At 40.9% G+C, this 25,452-nt stretch overlaps 1 protein-coding gene across 1 annotated transcript in view; it reads left to right on the top strand.

Moving 5' to 3' along the window:
- The window catches only part of LOC100346600 (uncharacterized), a 46,986-nt gene extending 21,761 nt beyond the window's left edge, over positions 1-25,225 (top strand). Inside the window, exons 2-4 of the mRNA XM_070058387.2 lie at positions 17,762-17,888; positions 18,133-18,225; positions 21,670-25,225. Of these exons, the coding sequence (XP_069914488.2) occupies positions 17,762-17,888; positions 18,133-18,225; positions 21,670-23,456 (2,007 nt within the window). The 3' untranslated portion in view covers positions 23,457-25,225. The remainder of the gene's footprint in view (positions 1-17,761; positions 17,889-18,132; positions 18,226-21,669) is intronic.
- Positions 25,226-25,452: the final 227 nt, after the last annotated feature.

Here is a 25,452-nt window from a genome sequence, read left to right as displayed (position 1 = left end):
CCTGTGGGATTTTCTGAGTACATCTGACTATTGGAAATTTAGGTAATACTATAGTTAAAATGAGATTTACTGAATAAATTTTTTCTTCTGATACATATTTTGGAAATTTTCTAAAATGGTATTGAGTAACTTGTTTAAATTTAGGGGGATCCCCTGGGTAAGATTGTTATTTGAGCCACATTACTGATTACACCTATGAAACTCCATGAATAAGTGCATCTAGAACCTGGAAAAGTTGATGTCTTATGCTGAAGAGACATAAGAATCAGTGTCTCTTTATCTTTTTTAATTATATAATTTACAAATAAATTTTAGATGTCTAAAAGGATGAAATTATGTACTTTTCAGAAATTTATACCTATATACAACTATAATTTATACATTTTACATTTTCCTTTAAGTTTTTAAGATTTATTAGGGCTGACACTGTGGTATGGGTAGAGGCCCACACATTTGGGCCATCTTTTGCTGCTATTTTCCCAGGTTCAATAACAGGGAGCTGGATCAGGAGTGAAGAGATTGGGATGCAAACTGGCACAAATATGGGATGCCATTCCCATCTAGTAAAACTTGATCAGATAACACTGGTTGTTTCTATTAGTGACATTCCTATTAGTGATAAGTAGCTCAAGCTTGACCTCAAATTTAGTACTTGTAGGATCCTGAATTAGTTTCACTCTGTGATCCTCACTCTCTTTATATCTTTTTTTTTTTTTTTTTTTTTGAACAGGCAGAGTGGACAGTGAGAGAGACAGAGAGAAAGGTCTTCCTTTTGCCATTGGTTCACCCTCCAATGGCCGCTACCAGCCCACTGCAGCCAGTGCATTGTGCTGATCAGGAGCCAAGTGCTTCTCCTGGTCTCCCATGGGGTGCAGGGTCCAAGGACTTGTTAAAAATATGCAGATAACTGGATTGATGGACAGATGAATTTCAGGAAGTTTTGGGTAAAGAATTTCTAGATAGTGTAGTTTTAAATATTCACAAAGATTTTACAAGGCATTCACCCTGTTATCCAGCCATATTAATGCACCAAATTATTACTATTTTACTGTGAATTATGATCCACAAATTGTTTTAGTAGGTAAGATCAAGCATCATCTTAAAGGAAAAAAATGATTTATTCGGGGATATTATTTTCTTCTTTAAACACTAAAGTTAAAAAGAGTCCTTGGAGGTTTTTTCTAAGTATCTGTAGAAGTATTTGAGGTTTTAGAACCACAATTTAATTATGAGAATTGAAAAAAATAATAATATATTTAATGACAATTTCCAAAAATTCTATCCACATTTTAATTTCTCCACTTATAGTATGTTTCTTTTCTTCTTCGTCTTTTGTGTGTGTGTGTGTGTGTGTGTGTGTGTGTGACAGGCAGAATTAGTAAGAGAGTGAGAGAGAGAGAGAGACAGAGAGAAAGGTCTTCCTCTTTCCGTTGGTTTACAACCCAAGTGGCTGCCATGGCCAGTGCGCTGTGCTGATCCAAAGCCAGGAGCCAGGTGCTTCCTCCTGGTCTCCAATGGAGGTGCAGGGCCCAAGGACCCGGGCCATCCTCCACTGCACTCCTGGGCCACAGCAGAGAGCTGGACTGGAAGAGGAGCAACTGGAACAGAATCCAGCACCCTGACCAGGACTAGAACCCGGGGTGCCAGCGCCGCAGGTGGAGGATTACCCAAGTGAGCTGTGGGGCGGGCAACTTCTAGTATGTTTCTTTCAAATGTATTTGACAAGCCAGGAATTAATGAGGAATTGGAATATTATGTGAGCACTTCATGTGGTTAGACAAGTTTTTATGTATCCCTGCTGTATCCTAAGAGGTTGATTTTCCAGCAAATTTCTTCCTAATTGAGGTGTGCACTGTTTTACAGGGAAAGTAGCTTCATCAGCCTGTGATGTCAACAGGGAAAGATCATGGAAAGTCTCCTTTGTTTTTCTTCTCAGCATATGCCATTGCAACCATTCCCACCATCTTTAGAGAATTTTTGGTCCTGAAGCTGTCCTCATATTGCTCAAGGACTGTGTGATTGGTTTCTATGTCTGTGAATGTTAGTGTAGGGGTAAAAGGAACTTTGGAGAGCAGGACAGGTTCTTGTCTCTTGATGGCATAGGTGCAGTTGTAGATTGGAGGCATTATAATCTCTCATTCACGTATACCATTTAGACCTTGGCTGGTTCAGGAAGGGATACCAGTGGTAGATCCTCAGTTCCAAAGCCATAGAAGAAATGAATAATGTTGGGTTTTCAAGGATTTTTTTTTTGTCAGAAGATGAGGGGCTAGTGCTGTTGCTCAGTGGGTTAACGCCCTGGGCTGAAGTGCCAGCATCCCATATGGGCACCGGTTCTAATCCTGGCTGCTCCTCTTCTGATCCAGCTCTCTGCTGTGGCCTGGGAAAGCAGTAGAAGATGGCCCAAGTCCTTGGGTCCCTGAACCCATGTGGGAGACCCAGAAAAAGCACCTGGCTCCTGGCTTCAGATCAGCACAGCTCTGTTGTGGCCATCTGGGGAGCGAACCAGTGGATGGAAGACCTCTCTCCCTCTACCTCTCTCTGTAACTCTGCCTGTCAAATAAATAAAAATAAATCTTAAAAAAAAAAAAAAGTAGATGATGTGTCTGACAGAAGACCAGTGGGTCTGCAGGTATACAGAAAGGGGTTCTAAAATTTCTGTAGACAACTGGTCTCATACAAGATGGCCATGGGCTAGAGATGGGTGTTCAGACCATTTGAGCTGAATTGTATATGAGCTGAATGTAGGTTGCACCTCTGTCACTGTTTACTCATCTTTAAGATGAGTATAACAACAACACTAGTGAAATGTCCTTACTGTGAGATGTGTGCAGGCTGACTTACACTGTCTTCCAATGGCATTTATGGGGTTTCTGGTGTATCTTCTGTAAAAAGTTTCTCATTTCCTGCACTGTATAGCCTGCCCAATGCTACTCATTTGAAGTTACAGAACTTATACAATACCTAGTTTCGGGGAACATGGAAGTTTGGGTACTGGGGGACAGTCCCATTTCCTTTGGAAGTGAGAAGTTGTTAGGGTATTTGTAGAAGAGAGCTCAACAAATAGGAATCTTTCCTAACATAATACAACTTAATGCTCTCTGAGATAACACCTTAAGGCTCAGAGCAGAGACAAGAGTCATTAAAAAGTAAAGATCCTACTTGCATGGTCCAAGCAGTTATGGATCATACTGACCAGAGTGGACAAGATATATTTGATATTACCTTACCTCATCCATTAGTTTTTAAGAATTGGTGGTAATAGAAGTTTTGGAGCAGCATTCAAAAGAGAGTTGTGAATGGATTAGAAAGATGGTCGTCTTAAGGGTGCAGCCTGGGGTGGAGGGATAACCTCTCCAATCTGAGAGGCACTATCTGCATTGCTTCCTACCACATGCCCATTACTTCATTCCACTATCAACATCTCTAGAAATGGAGGTCTGTGAAACCTAGTCTGTCATATACTTGGTACCTGGGCTATGCTGCTGCCCCCTGTATTCTTTTTCTCTTTAACTTTTATTTAATGAATATAAATTTCCAAAGTACAACTTTTGTATTACAGTGGCTCCCCCCCATAACTTCCCTCCCACCCACAACCCTCCCACCTCCCACTCCCTCTCCCATTCCATTCACATCAGGATTCATTTTCAATTCTCTTTATATACAGAAGACCAATTTAGTATATATTAAGTAAAGATTTCATCAGTTTGCACCCACACAGAAACACAAAGTGTAAAGTATGGTTTGAGTACTAGTTATAGCATTAATTCACATTGAACAACACATTAAGGACAGAAATCCTACATGGGGAGTAAGTGCACAGTGACTCCTGTTGTTGACTTAACAAATTGACACCCTTGTTTATGGCCTCAGTAATCACCCTAGGCTCTTGTCATGTGTTGCCAAGGCTATGGAAGACTTTTGAGTTCACCAACTCCCATCTAATTTAGACAAGGTCATATTCAAAGTGGAATTTCTCTCTTCCCTTCTGAGAAAGGTACCTCCTTCCTTGATGGCCCATTCTTTCCATTGAGATCTCACAGAGATCTTTCATTTTCATTTAGGGGTGTGTGTGTGTGTGTGTGTGTGTGTTGCCAGAGTGTCTTGGCTTTCCATCCCTAAAATCCTCTCATGGGCTCTTCAGCCAGATCTGAATGCCTTAAGGGCTGATTCTGAGGGCAGAATGCTGTTTAGGACATCTGCCATTCTATGAGTCTGCTGTGTATCCCGCTTCCCATGTTGGATCATTCTCTCCTTTTTAATTCTATCAGTTAGTAATAGCAGACACTAGTCTTGCTTATGTGATCCCTTTGACTCTTAATCCTATCATTATGATCAATTCTGAACTGAAGCTGATTAGTTTGACTAGTGAGATGTCATTGGTACATGCCACCTTATTGGGATTGGATTGGAATCCCCTGGCACGTTTCTAACTCTACCATTTGATGCAAGTCAGATTGAGCATGTCCCAAATTGTACCTCTTCTCCCTCTCTTATTCCCCCTCTTATATTTAACAGAGATCACTTTTCATTTAAATTTAAACACCTAAGAATAATTGTGTGTTAATTATAGAGTTCAACCTATAGTATTAAGTAGAACAAAAAAATACTAAAAGGGATAAAGTATTAAGTTGTTCATCAACAGTCAGTACAAGGGGTGAGCAAGTCACTGTTTCTTATAGTGTCCATTTCACTTCAACAGGCTTCCTTTTAGGTGCTCGGTTAGTTGTCACTGATCAGGGAGAACATATGATATTTGTCCCTTTGGGACTGGCTTATTTCACTCAGCCTGATGTGTTCCAGATTCCTCTATTTTGTTGCAAATGACCAGATTTCATTTTTTTTTTTACTGTTGTATAGTGTTCAATAGAGTACATGTCCCATAATTTCTTTATCCAGTCTACTGTGGATGGGCATTTAGGTTGATTCCATGTCATAGCTGTCGTGAATTGAGCTGCAATAAACATTAAAGTGTAGACAACTTTTTGGTTTCCCAATTCAATTTCCTTGGGTAAGGTGACTTATTCATTTGGGGGCATCATAATGTCTTCCTTGTTCTTGTCTTCTCAGTTTCTGTATTTGTTGCTTGGCATTGTGGAGATATTCTTTGGTTGGTTTTTTTTTTTTTTGATGTGGTAGTTTTTCTTGTTATACTATGATTCAGTTAAGTGGACTGTCTGCTTTTGGTGGATCCTTAGAGGCTTGTGATGGGTGTGGCCAGAGAGCTATCTTTTTTTTTTTTTTAAACAGGCAGAGTGGACAGTGAGAGAGAGAGAGACAGAGAGAAAGGTCTTCCTTTGCCATTGGTTCACCCTCCAATGGCCGCTGCGGCCAGCGCACTGCAGCCGGCGCACCACACTGATCCAATGGCAGGAGCCAGGTACTTATCCTGGTCTCCCATGGGGTGCAGGGCCCAAGCACTTGGGCCATCCTCCACTGCACTCCCAGGCCACAGCAGAGAGCTGGCCTGGAAGAGGGGCAACCAGGACAGAATCCGGCACCCCGACTGGGACTAGAACCCAGTGTGGCAGTGCCAGCCCTCTCTTTGGTTCTTCAGGGTTAAGGGTGACACACCCAGGTTTAATTCCACACAGCTGAGCAGAATTGAAGGCAGTCAGTGTCTGAGCTCTGACCCCTGTGGGTCTGCTCTGTCCCAAGGACCACACAAAGGATCTGTGCAGTCCTCAGTGTAAGCTCAGATTCCCCTGCAATCTCCCACTGGGTTGCTAAGGTTACCAAGTTTGCAGCATCTCCTGAGAGTACTCACTCTCAGACACTCCATGAATTCTCTCACACACCCTCAGTTGTGTTTTTTTTTTTTTTTTTCACAGTCACAGTTCATAAGCTCCACTCATTCACTAGGTCCTAACCTCCTGTTATTTCTCCCCACCCTAATCAGGTTTTTCTGGTTAGTTGAGGGTGGGCACAGCCCTGACGTGGTGCAACTTTTACGTATGTCTAAAATGGTGCCTGCTCTTTGTCTTGCTCACCTTCGTAAGGTGAGTGGAGAGAGAGAATCATGTCCATATGGGTCCCTTTTATTTTATTTTATTTTTTTCTCTCTTCTAGTTAGCCTGTTGGACTTTCCCCCACAGGGCTTCAAACCTCATTCCCTCTAGACTCTTCCTGCCACTTCCCTGCATGTGTCTTGAGCTACTGAGGTTTCACCTCACCTCCCTTTCCAGTGCTGGTGTGTAGACTCAGCAGCTGGGGTCCTGAGCCATGGGCACCTGTGCCCTTCACACAGGTCCACCATGTCCCACTAGTTCCAGAAGAGTTTCCTCTGCAATTTTTTTTGCCAACTCTTCCCTGAAACTACAGTATCTCCACTTTTATTAAACTATCTTTTCCCAGACTATCAGTGTGCTCCCTCCCTAATCTGCCATCTTGGAGGACTCCTGACACCTGTATTCTAATAGTCCTTCCTGGTAGCTCAAGGAAGTTTTGCCAGGATCTCTGTAAAAAAGATGAAACAAATTGTTTTTCAGGAGAAAAGTGCTTTGTGTAGTGTCCCATGATTTGTAAATACCTGGCACCCTAACTTCTGTCTAATGTTCTCTATCTTGCCACACTTAATTAAAAAACATTTATTTTTCAGATCCATTTCAGAAATTGTCACCAGTTCAAATAGTACTACTTTAGAAAACTTTCCTGAGCATGTCTTCCCTTTTGCTACTAATGCTATGTTTGGAGTGTGTGACTTCAAAAAGCATATCATGAGGCCGGTGCTGTGGCACAGCGGGTTAATGCCCTGGCCTGATGTGCCCACATTCCATATCAGCACGGGTTCAATAATCGGCTGTTCCACTTCTGATCCAGCTCTCTGCTATGGCCCGGGAAATCAGTAGAAGATGGCCCAAGTCCTTGGGTCCCTGCACCCATGTGGGAGATCTGGAAGAAGCTCCTGGGTCCTGGCTTCTGTTGGTGTAGCTCTGGCCATTGCAGCCATTTGCAGAGTGAGCCATCAGATGGAAGACCTCTCTCTCTGCTTCTCCTCTCTCTGTGTAACTTTGACTTTCAAATAAATAATCTTTAAGAAAAATAAAAAATATATCATAAAAATTTTCCCCCTTTCAGTAATTCTTCTTTTACAATATGTAGTATACATGCAGATACAGAAAATTACTGTGAACCTTTATCCTGCTTTCTGAAATAGTAAAATTATATTAAATCAGATTCATGTGATAATAAGCTTCTTAAAATATAAACCAAAAGAACGCAATGACCATATATAAGCCAAAATGTGAGGAACAACCTTATGGTCTCCAGATAATTTATTTGTGTGAATCTCAGGGCTTTTTTTTTTTTTTTTTTTTTTTTTTTTATCAGCAGCTTTTCTAAGGTCTGATTGATAGGCAAAATTGTGTTTATAGGAGCTTTTTCTAAGTTTTTAAAAAGTTTATTTGGAAATGTTGTATATAGAGGAGAGACCCAGAGAGATCTTCCTTCTGCTTGTTCACATCACAGATGGCCACATTGAGCAGGGCCGGGAAAGAATGAGTCCAGGAACCAAGATCTTCATCTGGATCTCCCACATTGGTAGCATTTGCCCAAGTATTTGGATCATCTTCCATTGCTTTTCTCAGGCCATCAGCAGGAAGCTGGATCAAAAGCAGAAGAGCCAGAACATGAACCAGTGCCCACATGGGGTGCTTGCATTGCACACGGCAGGTTTTCTTGCTATGTGACAATGCTGGCCCTGTTTTATTTGAACTTCTAAATGAAATTTTCAGGTTGTATGTATTGTAGTTTGCATGTAATTAAACTTTCTGCCATACTTACTGATATATATCAGCATTTGATGTACGACAAATCAGAAAACACAATGGTTTCACAGATAGCCATTTGATTTGCAGTTCTGACTCTGAGTTATGGGCTGCACTCAGCTGGGCAGTTCCTATGATCAGTCCAGGAGTAGAAATGAGAGTTTAGTCATTTGGGAAACTGATTGAGGCTTCACTTAAGTGTCTGGGGTTTATGGTGAATCTTGGCTACATATTATCTCTTTTTTTTGTTTGTTTTTGTTTTTGACAGGCAGAGTTAGAGAGAGAGAAAGAGAGAAAGGTCTTCCTTCCATTGGTTCACCCCCCAAATGGCTGCTATGTCTGGCATGCTGTGCTGATTCAAAGCTAGGAACCAGGTGCTTCCTCCTGGTCTCCCATGCGGGTGCAGGGCCTAAGCACTTGGGCCATCCTCCGCTGCACTCCCAGGCCACAGCGAAGAGCTGGACTGGAATAGGGGCAACTGGGACAGAACCAGCACCCCAACCTGGACTAGAACCTGGAGTACCTGTGCTGCAGGAGGAGGATTAGCCTAGTGAGCCACAGTGCCACCCTACATACTATCACTTCAACAGGCAGGCCCCAGGGTTTTTCAGAAGATAACTGTCAGAAAAAGAAAATTTGAGAAGGCAAATACTTTACCAATTGTCTATTTCTCGGGCTGGTTCTGTGGCATAGCAGGTAAAGCCACCGCCTGCAGTGCCAGATCCCATGTGGATGTCACTTTGAGACTCGGCTGCTCTACTTCTGATCCAGCTCTTTGCTACACCCTAGGAAAGCAGTAGAAGATGGCCCGAGTCCTTTGGCCCCTGCTCCCTTGTGGGAGACCTGGAAGAAGCTCCTGGCTCATATCTTTGGATCTACACAGCTCCAGTCATTGCAGCCATCTGGGGAGTGAACCTGCAGTTCAAAGACCTCTCTTTCTCCCACCCTCCCTCTCTCCCTCTCTCTCTCTCTCTCTCTCTCTCTCTTTCTCTGCCTCTCCTTCTCTCTTTGTGTAACTCTTTCAAGTAAATAAATCTTTTAACAAATTGTCTATTTCTATCACATTTACTGGTATCTCATGGGTTAAGTCAAGTGAAATGGTGAAATTCAGGGTCTTTTTAAAAAAGATTTATTTATTTTTTTGAAAGAGTTACACACAGAGAGAGGGAGAGAGAGAGAGAGAGAGAGATCTTCCATTTGCTGGTTCACTCCCCAGTTGGCTGCAATGGCCAGAGTTGTGCCTATCCAAAGCCAGGATCTAGGAGATTCTTCTGGGTCTCCCACATGGGTGCAGGGGCCCAAGGACTTGGGCCATTTTCTACTGCTTTCCCAGGCCATAACAGAAAACTGGATCAGAAGTGGAGCAGCTGGGAATCAAACCAGTGCCTTTATGGGATGCCAGTCTGCAGGAGGCAGCTTTACTGGCTAGACCACAGTGCCAGCCCCAATCCAGGGATTTGTGAAGGGAAAAGGTCTATTTAGAATCATTACTGGTAAAGTGCACTGCATTAAAAATACATTATGTGTATTTGTTAACTTTCTTTAGTATAAACTTTAATAACAATGTAATGTTTATCTCTGATAACCTCATTTATTTGAACACTCTTAACATTTCTTTTTACTTTTACACTATTATTTTAAACAACATGTAGATAATGCTTTCATTAAACCAATGATAAGTTCTGTTTAATCTCTATCCCAGTATACTAGTTAGTTAAAATGGAAAATATGGGGACAGCTCTGTGGCTCAGTGGGTTAATGCCCTGGTCTAAAGCATCAGCATCCCATATGGGCACCGGTTTGAGACCCTGCTGTTCCACTTCTGCTACAGCTCTGCTATGTCCTGGGAAAGCAGTGGAAGATGGCCCAGGTCCTTGGGCCCCTTCACCCAGGTGGGAGACCCAGAAACTACTGGTTCCTGGCTTCAGATTGGTGCAGTTGCAGCCATTGCAGCCAATTGGGGACTGAACCAGCAGATGGAAGACCTCTCTCTCTCTCTCTCTCTCTCAGCCTCTCCTCTCTCTGTGTAACTCTGACTTTCAAATAAATAAATAAATCTTTTAAAAATTTTAAAATAGAAAAATAAACATTAAATTTGCTCTCATGGAATATACAGAAATGAATTATGAATTTGGCATGATTATGAAACATTACTGTATCTATAATAATGCAGTTTGGTATCTTTCTGTTGCTATAGCAAAATATATATTTGTTACATGAATTGAGTTGAAACTAAGCACAATATGCTACACTTTTGGGCCATGTTGTCTGAAACAGTTAAGTTTGTTTTTGAATTGTTAGAGTAATGGAGTCCTTAATACCTTTGAGAAGCTGAATTGGATTCTGGAATAGGATAAGGAATGTGTGGAGAAAAGAATGTACTGGAGGCTCATTTATTTTTTAAGATTATTTATTTGAAAGGCTGACTTACAGAGATTGGGAGAGACAGCGAGAAAAAAGGAGATATCTTCTATCTACTGTTCATTCCCCAAATGCCCACAATGGCTGGGACTGGGCCAGGCCAAAGCCAGCAGCCTGGAACACCATGGGTCTCCCACATTGGTGGAAGGGTCCAAATACTCAGGTCATTTTCACTTCTCTTTCAATCAGATTAGCAGGGAACTAGACTGGAGTGGAGCAGCAAGGACTCGAATCCTCTGTTTACATGGGATGCCAGCATTGATGGTGGAGGCTTAGCCTGCTGCATCACAATTCTGGTGACTATTGCAGGTTCTTAAACAAATCTCTAAGCATTTTTCTCAGTGAATCACAAGTGCAGATTGTACTGCAGACATTCCCAGGTTCTCTTTTTGGGCAAATAATTCCATTGCTTTCACTTTAATTATGTATAATGTTACTTCAAATGTTTATCATTTGAATGTTTTGGGCAAGTATTTCCATTGCTTTCATTTTAATTAGGTATAATGTTATTTCAATTGTTTATCAGTAGAATAATCATAGACAAGGGCAAAAGCTAATTTGTATTCTTTGTCTTACCTGTATTTTCTCTCTTACTTAAAAATATTTATTAGCTTGATAGAGAAAGAAGTTGAAGGACTGAGAGAGAGCATTGACACATTAATTCACTTCCTAGATAACCATACCAAACAGAGGTGGGGCAGGACTGAAGCCAGGATTGAGGAATGGAATCTAGGCCTCCTTCATTGGTGACATCACCATTGCTTCCCCAGGTTTGCATTAGCTGGGAGCTAAAAACTGAAGCTGGCATTGGAAATCAAACATAGACACTCTGAGGTGGCATCATAAGCACTAAGCTAAATTTCTGCCCTGTCTTTTAATATATTTTTTCTCTGACATATTGGAAATGATATGCATGGTGTTTTCCTGGAAATTATTTTCTGTTCATTCCCATTGTAGTTTCACTGATGGTTTCTTGCCTTTTTTTCTCAATGCTTCTGCATACTTCTCCTTAACATTAGCCCATTCAAGAGTCAGTATTGCCCCTCTTTTAGCCTGCTGTGCAATTCCCCTTGACAGATGTGGCCTTTGTTATTTGAACCTCCTGTTTTCCTCCAGCTTGGCCATTTCTCACAGCCTGTAGGTAATGGGTTTGACTCTGTTGAATGCTCTGTGTGGCTTTCTGAACACTCAACAAGACTAATGTGAAACCATATCCTTCCTTTTTTCCTTCAGATCCATACACAACTGTCAATGTTTGTTTTGTGACAGAGATAATATGTTGACAGAGTTAATATGGAGAGGAAGAAAGGATTAGAAGGCCTTTTTAGTGAGATACTAGCAGAACTTTCCGGATTTGGAGAAGGACAGAGACATCCTAGTGCAGGAAGCTCATAGAACCCCTAATAAACATGACCAAAAGAGATCCTAACCACGACACGTTGTAATTAAACTCTTCACAGTGAAACATAAAGAAAAGATCCTAAAATGTGCAAGAGAGAAATGTCAGATTACTCTCAGAGGATCTCCAATCAGACTCACAGCTGACTTCTCATCAGAAACCCTACAAGCTAGGAGAGAATGGCGAGATATAGTCCAGGTACTAAGAGAGAACAACTGCCAGCCCAGAATATTATATCCTGCAAAGCTCTCATTTGTGAATGAGGGTGAAATAAAGACTTTTCATAGCAAACAGAAATTGAAAGAATTTGTTGCCACTCGTCCAGCCCTGGAAAAGATGCTTAAAGATGTGTTACACACAGAAACAAAGAAACACGGTCATCAGTACGAAAGAAGGTAAAGGAAGGAAACCAAGGAAGGAAAGCTCACAGCAAAAGATCACAGGGAATTCAAAGCATATATTAGAACTTATCTTTGGCAAATGGCAGGGCAAAGTTACCACTTATCATTAGTCACATTGAACATTAATGGCCTGAACTGTCCAGTTAAAAGACACGGATTGGCTGATTGGGTTAAGGAACAAAATCCATCTGTTTGCTGCTTACAAGAAACACATCTTTCCAACAAAGATGCATACAGACTGAAAGTGAAAGGCTGGAAAAAGATATACCATACCAACAGAAATGAAAAAAGAGCGGGCGTAGCCATCTTAATATTGGACAACATAAACTTTACCACAAAAACTGTTAGGAGAGACAAAGAGGGGCACTATATAATGATTAAGGGATCAATTCAACAGGAAGATATAACAATTATCAATGTATATGCACCTAACTACAGGGCACCGTTTATTTAAAAGATTTGTTAAGGGACTTAAAGGGAGACTTAGACCCCAATACAATAGTACTGGGGGACTTCAATACTCCACTCTCAGAAATAGACAGATCAATGGGACAGAAGATCAACAAAGAAACAGTAGATTTAAATGACACTATAGCCCAAATGGATCTAACAGATATATACAGAACTTTCAATCCCATAGCTAAAGATTTTACATTCTTCTCAGCTGTACATGGAACCTTCTCTAGGATTGACCACATACTAGGCCATAAAGCAAGTCTCAGTAACTTCAAAAGAATTAGAATCATACCATGCAGCTTCTCAGACCATAAAGGAATGAAGTTGGAAATTAGCAACTCAGGAATCCCTAGAGCATACGCAAACACATGGAGATTGAACAACATGCTCCTGAATGAACAATGGGTCATAGAAGAAATCAAAAGAGAAATCAAAAACTTTCTGGAAGTAAATGAAGATAACAGCACAACATACCAAAACTTACGGGATGCAGCAAAAGCAGTGTTAAGAGGAAAGTTTATATCAATAGGTGCCTACATCAAGAAATTGGAAAGGCACCAAATAGATGAGCTTTCAATGCACCTCAAGGATCTAGAAAACCTGCAGCAAACCAGACCCAAATCTAGTAGGAGAAGAGAAATAATTAAAATCAGAGAAGAAATCAACAGGATAGAATCCAAAAAAAAATTACAAAAAATCAGCCAAACGAGGAGCTGGTTTTTTGAAAAAATAAACAAAATTGACACCCCATTGGCCCAACTAACTAAAAAATGAAAAGACCCAAATCAATAAAATCAGAGATGAAAAAGGAAACGTAACAACAGACACCACAGAAATAAAAAGAATCAGCAGAAATTACTACAAGGACTTGTATGCCAGCAAACAGGGAAACCTATCAGAAAAGGATAGATTCCTGGACACATGCAACCTACCTAAATTGAACCAGGAAGACATCGAAAACCTAAACAGACCCATAACTGAGACAGAAATTGATACAGTAATAAAGGCCCTTCCAACAAAGAAAAGCCCAGGACCAGATGGATTCACTGCTGAATTCTGCCAGACATTTAAAGAAGAACTGACTCCAGTTCTTCTCAAACTATTCAGAACAATTGAAAAAGAGGGAGTCCTCCCAAATTCTTTCTATGAGGCCAGCATCACCTTAATTCCTAAGCCGGAAAAAGATGCAACATTGAAAGAGAATTACAGACCAATATCCCTGATGAACATAGACGCAAAAATCCTCAATAAAATTCTTGCCAATAGAATGCAACAACACATCAGAAAGATCATCCACCAAGACCAAGTGGGATTTATCCCTGGTATGCAGGGGTGGTTTAATGTGCGCAAAACAATCAGTGTGATACACCACATTAACAGACTGCAGAAGAAAAACCATATGATTATCTCAATAGACGCCAAGAAAGCATTTGATAAAATACAACACCCGTTCATGATGAAAACTCTAAGCAAACTGGGTTTGGAAGGAACATTCCTCAATTCAAAGCAATCTATGAAAAACCCACGACCAACATCCTATTGAATGGGGAAAAGTTGGAAGCATTTCCACTGAGATCTGGTCCCAGCAGGGATGCCCACTCTCACCACTGCTATTTAACATAGTTTTGGAAGTTTTAGCCAGAGCCATCAGACAAGAAAAAGAAATTAAAGGGATACAAATTGGGAAGGAAGAACTCAAACTATCCCTCTTTGCAGATGATATGATTCTTTATTTAGAGACCCAAAGAACTCTACTAAGAGACTATTGGAACTCATAGAAGATTCTGGCAAAGTAGCAGGGTATAAAATCAATGCACAAAAATCAACAGCCTTTGTATACACAGGCAATGCCACGGCTGAGAAAGCACTTCTAAGATCAATCCCATTCACAATAGCTACAAAAACAATCAAATACCTTGGAATAAACTTAACCAAGGACGTTAAAGATCTGTATGATGAAAATTACAAAACCTTAAAGAAAGAAACAGAAGCGGATACCAAGAAATGGAAAAATCTTCCATGCTCATGGATTGGAAGAGTCAATATCATCAAAATCTCCATTTCCCAAAAGCAATTTTTTTTTTATTTTTTTGACAGGCAGAGTGGACAGTGAGAGAGAAACAGAGAGAAAGGTCTTCCTTTGCCGTTGGTTCACCCTTCAATGGCCGCCGCAGCCAGCGCACTGCAGCCAGCGCACCACGCTGATCCGATGGCAGGACCCAGGTACTTCTCCTGGTCTCCCATGGGGTGCAGCACCCAAGTACTTGGGCCATCCTCCACTGCACTCCCTGGCCACAGCAGAGAGCTGGCCTGGAAGAGGGGCAACTGGGACAGAATCCGGTGCCCCGACTGGGACTAGAACCCCGTGTGCTGGCGCCACAAGGTGGAGGATTAGCCTAGTGAGCCGCGGCGCCAGCCTCCCAAAAGCAATTTATAGATTCAATGCAATACCAATCAAGATACCGAAGACCTTCTTCTCAGATCTGGAAAAAATGATGCTGAAATTCATATGGAGACACAGGAGACCTCGAATAGCTAAAGCAATCTTGTACAACAAAAACAAAGCTGGAGGCATCACAATACCAGATTTCAGGACATACTACATGGCAGTTGTAATCAAAACAGCATGGTACTGGTACAGAAACAGATGGATAGACCAATGGAACAGAATTGAAACACCAGAAATCAATCCAAACATCTACAGCCAACTCATATTTGATCAAGGATTCAAAACCAATCCCTGGAGTAAGGACAGTCTCTTCAATAAATGGTGCTGGGAAAATTGGATTTCCACATGCAGAATCATGAAGCAAGACCCCTACCTTTCACCTTACACAAAAATCACTCAACATGGATTAAAGACTTAAATCTATGACCTGACACCATCAAATTATTACAGAGCATTGGAAAAACCCTGCAAGAGATAGGTACCGGCAATGACTTCTTGGAAAACACCCCAGAAGCTCAGGCAGTCAAAGCCAAAATTAACATTTGGGATTGCATCAAATTGAGAAGTTTCTGTACTGCAAAAGAAACAGGAAAGTGAAGAGACAACCGACAGAATGGGGAAAAATATTTGCAAACTATGCAACTGATAAAGGGTTGATAACCAGAATCTACAAAGAAATCAAGAAACTCCACAACATCAGAATGAACAACCCACTTAAGAGATGGGCCAAGGATCTCAATAGACATTTTTCAAAAGAGGAAATCCAAATGGCCAACAGACACATGAAAAAATGTTCAAGATCATTAGCAATCGGGGAAATGCAAATCAAAACCACAATGAGGTTTCACCTCACCCCGGTTAGAATGGCTCACATTCAGAAATCTACCAACAACAGATGCTGGTGAGGATGTGGGGAAAAAGGGACACTAACCCACTGTTGGTGGCAATGCAAATTGATTAAGCCACTATGGAAGTCAGTCTGGAGATTCCTCAGAAACCTGAAGATAACCCTACCATTCAACCCAGCCATCCCACTCCTTGGATTTTACCCAAAGGAAATTAAATTGGCAAACAAACAAGCTGTCTGCACATTAATGTTTATTGCAGCTCAATTCACAATAGCTAAGACCTGGAACCAACTCAAATGCCCATCAACAGTAGACTGGATAAAGAAATTATGGGACATGTACTCTATAGAATACTATACAGCAGTCAAAAACAACGAAACCCGATCATTTGCAGCAAGATGGAGGAATTTGGAAAACATCATGCTGAGTGAATTGAGCCAGTCCCAAAGGGACAAATATCATATGTTCTCCGTGATCGGCAACAACTACCTGAGCACCAAAGGGGAAACTTGTTGAAGTGAAATGGACACTATGAGAAACAGTGACTTGATCAGCTCTTCTCCTGACGGTTGATGTACAATGTAATACTTTATCCATTTTAGTATTTTTTTTGTTCTAGTACCATTGGTTGAACTCTGTAATTAACACACAATTATTCTTGGGTATTTAAATTTTAACTGAAAAGTGATCCCTGTTAGGAATTTGGAAAACATTATGCTGAGTGAAATAAGCCAATCCCAAAGGGACAAATACCACTTGTTCTCCTTGATAGGTGACAACTAACTGAGCACCAAAAAGGAAACCTGTTAAAGTGAAATGAACACTATGAGAAACGGTGACTTGATCAGCCCTCACCCTGACTGTTGATGAGCAACTTAATGTTATCCCTCTTAGTATTTTTTTGTTTGTTCTACTTAATACTTTTGGTTGAATACTGTAACCAATACACAATTCTTCTTAAGTGCTGAAACTTAACTGAAAAGTGATCCCTGTTAAATGTAAGAGTGGGAATAAGAGAGGGAAGAGATGTGCAATTCGGGACATGCTCAAGCTGACTTACCTCAAACGGTAGAGTTAGAAACATACCAGGGGATTCCAATTCAATCCCATCAAGGTGGCATGTACCAATGCCATCTCACTAGTCCCAGTGATCAATTTCTGTTCACAATTGATCATAATGATAGGACTAAGAGCCAAAGGGATCACATAAACAAGAATAGTGCCTGCAAATTCTAGCTGATAGAATCAAAAAGGGAGAGAATGATCCAACATGGGAAGCGAGATACACAGCAGACCCATAGAATGGCAGATGTCCTAAACAGCACTTTGCCTCAGAATCAGCCCTTAAGGCATTTGGATGTGGCGGAAATGCCCATGAGAGTATTTCAGGCATGGAAAGCCAAGACACTCTGGGAAAACAAAAAAAAAAAGACCTAAATGAAAGATCTCTGTGAGTGAGATCCCAGTGGAAAGAACGGGTCATCAAAGAAGGAGGTACCTTTCTCTGAAGGGAGGATAGAACTTCCACTTTGACCATGGCCTTGTCTAAATATGATCAGAGTCAGTGAACTCAGGGGGCTTCCATAGCCTTGGCAGCTCATGACAAGAGCCTCGGGTGATTACTGATGCCATAAACAAGAGTGTCAATTTGTTAAGTCAACAACAGGAGTCACTGTGCACTTACTCCTCATGTAGGATCTTTGTCCTTAGTGTGCTGTACATTGAGATTTAATGCTATAACTAGTACTCAAACAGTATTTTTCACTTTATGTTTCTGTGTGGGAGCAAACTGTTGAAATCTTTACTTAATGTATGCTAAACTGATCTTCTGTATATAAAGAGAATTGAAAATGAATCTTGACGTGAATGGAAGGGGAGAGGGAGCAGAAAAGTGGAGGGTTGCGGGTGGGAGGGACGTTATGTGGGGGAAGCCATTGTAATCCATAAGCTGTACTTGGAAATTTATATTCATTAAATAAAAGTTAAAAAAAATTGTTTTGACTGGAAGTGTAATGTTACAGGTGATGATAGCATTTGAAGACCTGGCTGTGTACTTTAGCTGGGAGGAATGGCAGAAAATGAACAATGCTCAGAAAACCCTGTACAGAGATGTGATGCTGGAGACCTACAGTAGCCTCTTCTCCTTGGGTGAGTAAAAACCATCACATGCCCAGTGATAACATTTTCTTGCTATTTGACAAATAAGGGAATACTTTATAATGTTTAATATTGGGCAGCTATAGAATTTGAGTCCATGAATAATCTGAATATCTACCATCTAACAAAAGATTCAAATTGGAACATTTGTTGCATAGCTCCTGAACCAAGCTGTAGTCCTTTAAATAACCCAAGATAGTGATTTCACAAAGTCTTACATTGTTTCCTTTAATAGGGCACTGCATTACCAAACCTGACTTGATCTTCAAGTTGGAGCAAGGAGTAGAGCCATGGATGTTGGAAGAATGCATGAATCAGAGTCTTTCAGGTCAGTCTGCACATAAGATACAGGGAGGCCAAGGCAGAAAGAGTGCAGATGTTGACTGGTGTTCTTTGCATGAATTTTTCTCAAGCCTTACTCCTGATGACAGCTGGTTTTGTGCATCAGACACAGGCATTTAGAGATACCAGTATCTTCCTACCTTTTATTCTTTGTAAAGAGGTTCTTTGAAAAAAAAAAAAAATCCAGTCATTTTCTGATGTTACTAAGGCTTTTATTTAGGTTTGATACATTCCCCAAATTCTAACTTGTCCTTCTCTATACTTCCATACCTCTTCCTTCATGCACTTATTAGTTTCTTCAGTACTTGTTAGTTAGGCAAAATATAGAAACTTATTTTTTTTAAACTTAATGTTTCTTTTTTTTTTTTTTTTTTTTGACTGGCAGAGTGGACAGTGAGAGAGAGAGAGACAAAGAGAAAGGTCTTCCTTTACTGTTTGTTCACCCTCCTATGGCTTCCACAGCCAGCACTCTGCAGCTGGCACACTGCACTGATCCGAAGGCAGGAGCCAGCTGTTTCTCCTGGTCTCCCATGCAGGTTCAGGCCCCAGGAACTGGGCCATCCTCCACTGCACTCCCAGGCCACAGCAGAGAGCTGGCCTGGAAGAGGGGCAACTGGGACAGAATCCGGTGTCCAAACCAGGACTAGAACCAGGTGTGCCGGTGCCAAAGGTAGACGATTAGCCTATTGAGCCATGGCATCAGCCTGTTTCTGTTTTTTTTTTAAATGATTTATTTATTTATTTGAAAGTCAGAGAGAGAGAAGAAGAGGCAGGGAGAGAAAGAGAGAAAGGTCTTCCATCCACTGGTTTACTTCCCAATTGGCTGTCATGGCTGGAGTTGTACTGATCTGAAGCTAGGAGCCAGGAGCTTCTTCCAGGTCTCCCACATCGGTAAAAGGGTCCAAGGACTTTGGCCATCTTCTACTGCTTTCCCAAGCTGTAGCAGAATGCTGGATCAGAAGTGGAGCAGCTAGGACTTAAACTGGTGCCCATAAGTGATGTTGGCACTGCAGGTGGTGGCTTTACCTGCTATGCCACAATGCCAGCCCCCGGAAATTTATTTCTAACTCATTGCTCAGATTGAGCTCCCACTCATGATTTTGCCCAGGCATAGAACTTTCTCAGGACTGAAGCAATAAATGTGAACTCTATCTTTCTTAGTCTCTTTCCTTTTTTTTCCTCTGTGCCTCTCAAATAAATAAGAAAATTATAGTCTGTTGGAAACATTTGAGGAGTGAGCCTATAGTTGGCAAACCTGTTTCAGTCTGTCTTTATCTCTCATTCTGTCTCTCTGACTCTCAAGTAAGTAAATAAGGAAATGCTAAAAGATGGTCATGTGGCCAGCGTTGTGGCACAGTGAATTAACACCCTAGCCTGAAGCACCAGCATCCCATATGGGCACTAGTTCAAGACCCAGTTGCTCCACTTCCAATCCAGCTCTTAGCTATGGCCTGGGAAAGCAGTAGAAGATGGTCTAAGTCCTTGGACACCTGAGGGAGATCCAGAAGAAGCTCCTGGCTCCTGGCTTCAGATCAGCATAGTTTTGGTGGTTGTGGCCAATTGGGGAGTGAACCATTGGATCAAGACCTTACTCTCTCTTTGCCTCTCCTCTCTCTTGTAACGCTGACTTTAAAATAAATAAATAAATCTTTAAAAAAAAAAAGATGGTCATGAGTAAGCCTCTGTGCTGTGACATCAGAAGTTATGAAGCTAGGAATGACACTGTGGTGCAGTGAGTTAAAGCTCCAGCCTGCAACACTAGCATTGCATATGGGTGCCAGTTCAAGTCCCAGGTGGTCCTCTTCTAATGCAGCTCTCTGCTAATGCACCTGAGAAATGGGAAGAGGTTGGCCCAAGTACTTGGCCCCCTGTATCCATGTGGGAGACAAGAAAGACACTCCTGGCTGCTAACTTCATCTTGGCCCAGCATTGGTTGTTGTGTCAATATGGGGAGTGAACCAGTAGATGGAAGACTTCTCTCTGTCTCTATGTCTGTCTATAATTCAAGATTTCAAATAAATAAAGTAAATCTTTGAAAAAAAAAAAAAAAGAAATCATAAACTAATCACAAACTTATATAAAACATGAAAATAAGTGATCCTAGACTCACCAAGAAAGTAATGAGCTTTTGAGACCCAAGGTCAAGTAGCCTCGTGGGTTTATGTTGAGTGGCTCAGATTTCTTTAAGGGTGGAGTTTGAAGTATGATTTCTCTCTTATTTTTCAGTGTCATTGAAAAATAAGCAAATAAAAAGATAAGAAAAGCATAGGAAATGAAGCATTCAGTGAAAATAGGAGGCAACTGATCAAAAGCCTCCAGAAATTCAAATTATCACACAGGAATGTTTCTAGAAAGAATTTAGAGGAGGTAACCAGCACTGATGATTTCAGAATGAGCTAGAAAACACTTTCAAAGAAGATGAGCACATCCCGGTTTGCAGAAACAAATTCTTCAAACTGATTGGGTGTGTTTAACTAAAGTGGTATATTGGGAATTTTCTGTATCTGTTGTACTTCTGAGAAGCTGAAGGTGTTGGGTGTCCTTAGGAATTTGGGGAAGCTGTCATAGAGTAGAGACCAAGCAGTTTTTCATTTGAAAAATCCCACAAATGATGTTTACCTAGGAAGACTGAGCATGAGACACTCATAGATTCAAATCCTACTCCTTAAATGTTGTCCTGCTTAAAGTACACGCACATTTCACTCTTCTCCACCTGCAAGTTAATAATCAGTAATACTTTCTCATGCTTATGGTTGAGATATCAGAGAAGCAAAAAGCACACAATTTTTGTAAAAATAAACTGGAGAAAAAGGACAGGGAAAAAAATGGTTGCTAGGTAGTGGGTGAATATTTTTATTAAATATTTGTCCATTCTTCAAAATATTTTATAGTTATTTCATCTTTGTGAAAGGCAGAGTGATAGTTAGAGGAGAAAGAGAGAGAAAGAGGTCCTCTATTAGCTCACTTCCCAGATGTCTGCAACACTTAGGTCTAACTGGTCTGAAGCCAAAACTCTAGAATTCATCTAGTCTTCCCTGGTGTATCACAGGTTCCCAGGCACATGAACCATTATCTGCTTCCTTCCAGTTTACATAGGCAGAGAGCTGTACTGAAAGCAGAGTAGCCAGGGCTCAAACTGACACTGTTTTGAGATGCAGGCATCCCACACGTCATAGCACAAAAGTCATTCTACCATCCTTGACAAATTCCCATAGTAAAAAGGATCATGTTTGAACATTGGGAAACCTCATGGTATATTAATGTATTAAAGAGAAAAACCATATAATGGTCACAAATAAGTACCTCATACTGATTTTGTGAAAATCTTATGCCACTTGAATAACAAGTAACTTCATTCCCTTTGCATGAGTATGCCAGGAGAAACAGTTACATGTGATTCAGTGACATGATTGCTTTTTTCTCATTTCAGTGGGCATGAAAAGGGATGACCTGATTAGGATCAACCAGGAAAGTCAGGACACAAATCTGAATCAGGATTTTATGAAAAATAACAAGACATCAGCTCTCAAGAGAGTTGAATTAAGAAAGACCCTTACTTTAAATTCAAGCCATATTCCAACACTGATTATTAAAAAGGGAATCTATTCAGGATTGAAGCCTGAGGAATGCAATAAATGTCACACTGTGTATCCCCCCAGTGGGCCTAATCAACTACAGGGTGGAGAGAAATTTGATAACACTAAGATACCTGGAAAATCTCTCCAGTTCTGTGAGCCTCTTAGGCAGCATGACAATATTCACATCATGAAGCAGCCATTTGGACCCACTGGACAAGCAAAAGTCTTCACAAGAAAGATGTTCTGTAAATCTGAGAGGGTTCATATGGCAGAAAACTGTAATAAATCAACTGTCACTTTTGGAAAAGTAACTCAAATAGAAAAAGCTGTCCATGAAAATTCTAGCCTCAATATGCATCAACAAACTCACACAACAAAGAAATTTTATAAGTACACTAGGTATGTTGAACCTGTCATTCACCAGTCACATCTTGCAATAAATCAGAGACTAAATACAAAGGAAAAACTTTACACATGTAAACCTTGTGGAAAATCACTCAGTTTTAATTCACCTCATGAATGTAGTGACTGTGGAAAAGTCTTTACACAAAAGTCATACCTCATAAACCATCAGCGAATTCACACAGAAGAGAAACTTTATAAATGCCTTCATTGTGGAAAAGGCTTTCGGTGGAAGTCAGTCCTCAGAGTACACCAGAGAATTCACACAGGGGAGAGACCCTATGAATGTAATGACTGTGGAAAAACCTTTAGACAAAAGTCAAACCTTGTAATACACCAGAGAATTCACACAATGGAGAAACCTCATAAATGTAATGACTGTGGAAAAGCCTTTGGACACAAGTCAGTCCTCAGAAAACATCAGCAAATTCACACAGGAGAGAAACCTCATAAATGTAATGACTGTGGAAAAGCCTTTGGACACAAGTCATACCTCATCATACACCAGCAAATTCACACAGGGGAGAAACCTCATAAATGTAATGACTGTGGAAAAGCCTTTGGACGAAAGTCATGCCTCATCGTACATCAGCGAATTCACAAAGGGGAGAAACCTCATGAATGTAATGACTGTGGAAAAGCCTTTGGACAAAAGACAGACCTCATGAAACATCAGCGAATTCACACAGGGGACAAACCTCATGAATGTAATGACTGTGGAAAAGCCTTTGGAGAAAAGTCAGACCTGATGAAACATCAGCGAATTCACACAGGGGAGAAACCTCATAAATGTAATGACTGTGGAAAAGCCTTTGGAAGAAAGTCATGCCTCATCATGCACCAGCGAATTCACACAGGAGAGAAACCTCATAAATGTAATGACTGTGGAAAAGCCTTTGGAAGAAAGTCATGCCTCATCATGCACCAGCGAATTCACACAGGGGAGAAACCTCATAAATGTATTGACTGTGGAAAAGCCTTTGGAAGAAAGTCAGATCTCATCATACACCAGCGAATTCACACAGGGCAGAAACCTCATGAATGTAATGACTGTGGAAAAGCCTTTACACAAAAGTCACACCTCATCGTGCACCAGAGACTTCACACAGGGGAGAAACCTCATAAATGTAATGACTGTGGAAAAGCCTTTGGAGAAAAGTCAGACCTGATGAAACAGCGAATTCACACAGGGGAGAAACCTCATAAATGTAATGACTGTGGAAAAGCCTTTGTATGAAAGTCACACCTCATATCACACTGGAGAATTCACACAGGGGAGAAACCCCATGAATGTAATGATTGAGGGAAAGCCTCTGGATAAAAGTCAATCCTTTGGAAACATCAGAATTGACACAGGGAAGAAATCTCATGAATGTAATGACTTTGTAAAAGCCTTTGGACAAAAGACAAACCTCATATCACAGCAGAGAATTCACACAGGGTAGAAAACTCATGATTGTAATAACTGTGGAAAGCATTTAGCCATAAGTCAACCTTCATCATGCATCAGAGAATTCACACAGGGCAGAAACCTTATGAATGTAATGACTGGAAAAGCCTTTGGACAAAAGTCAAACCTCATAATGCACCAGAGAATGCACAGTGTTGAAACTTCATGAGTGTAATGACTGTGGAAAAACTTGATTTTTAAGTTCCAACTCCAAATGCATCAGAGGATTCACACAGGGAAATAACCTTATAAATGTAATGACTGCAGAAAAGCCTTTTTCTATAAGTTATATCAAAACAGAATTCACACAGGGCAGAAACCTTATGAATCTAATGAGTGATGAAAAGCCTTTATAAATCATGTTATAAATCATAGCTCGTATCACACCAGAGAATTCACACTGGGGAGAAACTTCATGAATGCAATGACTGTAGAAAAGCCCTTGGCAATAAGTCACATCTCAGAATGCATCAGAAAATTCACATGAAGAGAAACCTTTTGGACATAATGACTTGGAAAGCTTTTTCCCATAATTCAGCCCTCCTGCACATCATCTAATTCATATGGGGGAAAACACTTTGGATATAATACATATGGAAAAGCCTTTATCCATAAGTAACACTTCATAAAACATCAGAATTCACATGGGGGAGAAACCGTATGAATGGAATGAGTGTTGGAAAACTATGTCAAAATCACACAATATAACATCAGAGAATTTATTACATGGTGGAAATCTAGTAATAAATGTGGGAAAGCCTTTTGTCCAAAGGAATATCTCATAACACATGTAGTTCAAACAAGGGAGCGAACTTAAGAATATAGTGAATGTGAAGGACTTTTTCCAAAAATCAACATAACCATGTGACAGAGCCTTTTGCTGGAAATTGCATCCCATACAATAGGCACTGCAATAAGGAAGAAAGGTTGGGACCAGAGCTGTGGCACAGTAGGTTAAATCCCTGGCCTGAAATGCTGGCATACCATTTGGGCACTGGTTCTAGTCCTGCTTGCTCCTCTTCTGATCCAGCTCTCTGCTATGGCCTGGGAAAGCAGTAGAAGATGGCCCCGCACCCACATGGGAGACCCAGAAGAAGCTCCTGACTCCTGGCTTTGGATTGCTGCAGCTCCAGCCATTACATCCATCTGGGGAGTGAACCAGTGGATGGAAGACCTCTTTCTGCTTCTCTGTCTCTCTGTAACTCTGTCTTTCAAATGAATAAAGTAAATTGTTAAAAACAAAAATAGGCTGGCACTGTGGCTCAATAGGCTAATCCTCTGCCTTGCGGCACTGGCACACCGGATTTTGTCCTGGTTGCCCCTCTTCCAGGCCAACTCTGGTATGCCCCAGGAGTGCAGAGGAGGATGGCCCAAGTGCTTGGGCCCTACACCCACATGGGAGACCAGGAGAAGCACCTGGCTTTGGATCAGCATGATGTGCCTGTCACAGTGGCCATTGGAGGGTGAACCAATGGCAGAGGAAGAGCTTTCTCTCTGTCTCTCTCTCTCACTGTCCGCTCTGCCTGTCAAAAGTAAAAAAAAAAAAAAAAAAAAAAGGCAGAAGTTTAGAAATACTATTAGTGTGAAAAAATCCATTTGTCAGAAATTGATCATTATGCATCATAAAATTCACACAAGGGGTTTCTTAGGGGTGTAATGAATGTGGAAGTATATTTTCATGCAATTCAGGCTTGCATAAATATGCAAGTCAAAAAAGGTGATATCCTTCAAGTGCAATAGACCTCAAAAAATCATGGCCAGAAATTAAACATCAGGCCGGTGC

The sequence above is a fragment of the Oryctolagus cuniculus genome, chromosome 15 (assembly GCF_051225735.1).
Source record: "Oryctolagus cuniculus isolate XC-2025 breed Fujian yellow rabbit chromosome 15, ASM5122573v1, whole genome shotgun sequence".
Lineage (NCBI taxonomy): Eukaryota > Metazoa > Chordata > Mammalia > Lagomorpha > Leporidae > Oryctolagus > Oryctolagus cuniculus.
This window is presented reverse-complemented; position numbering and strand designations above follow the sequence as displayed.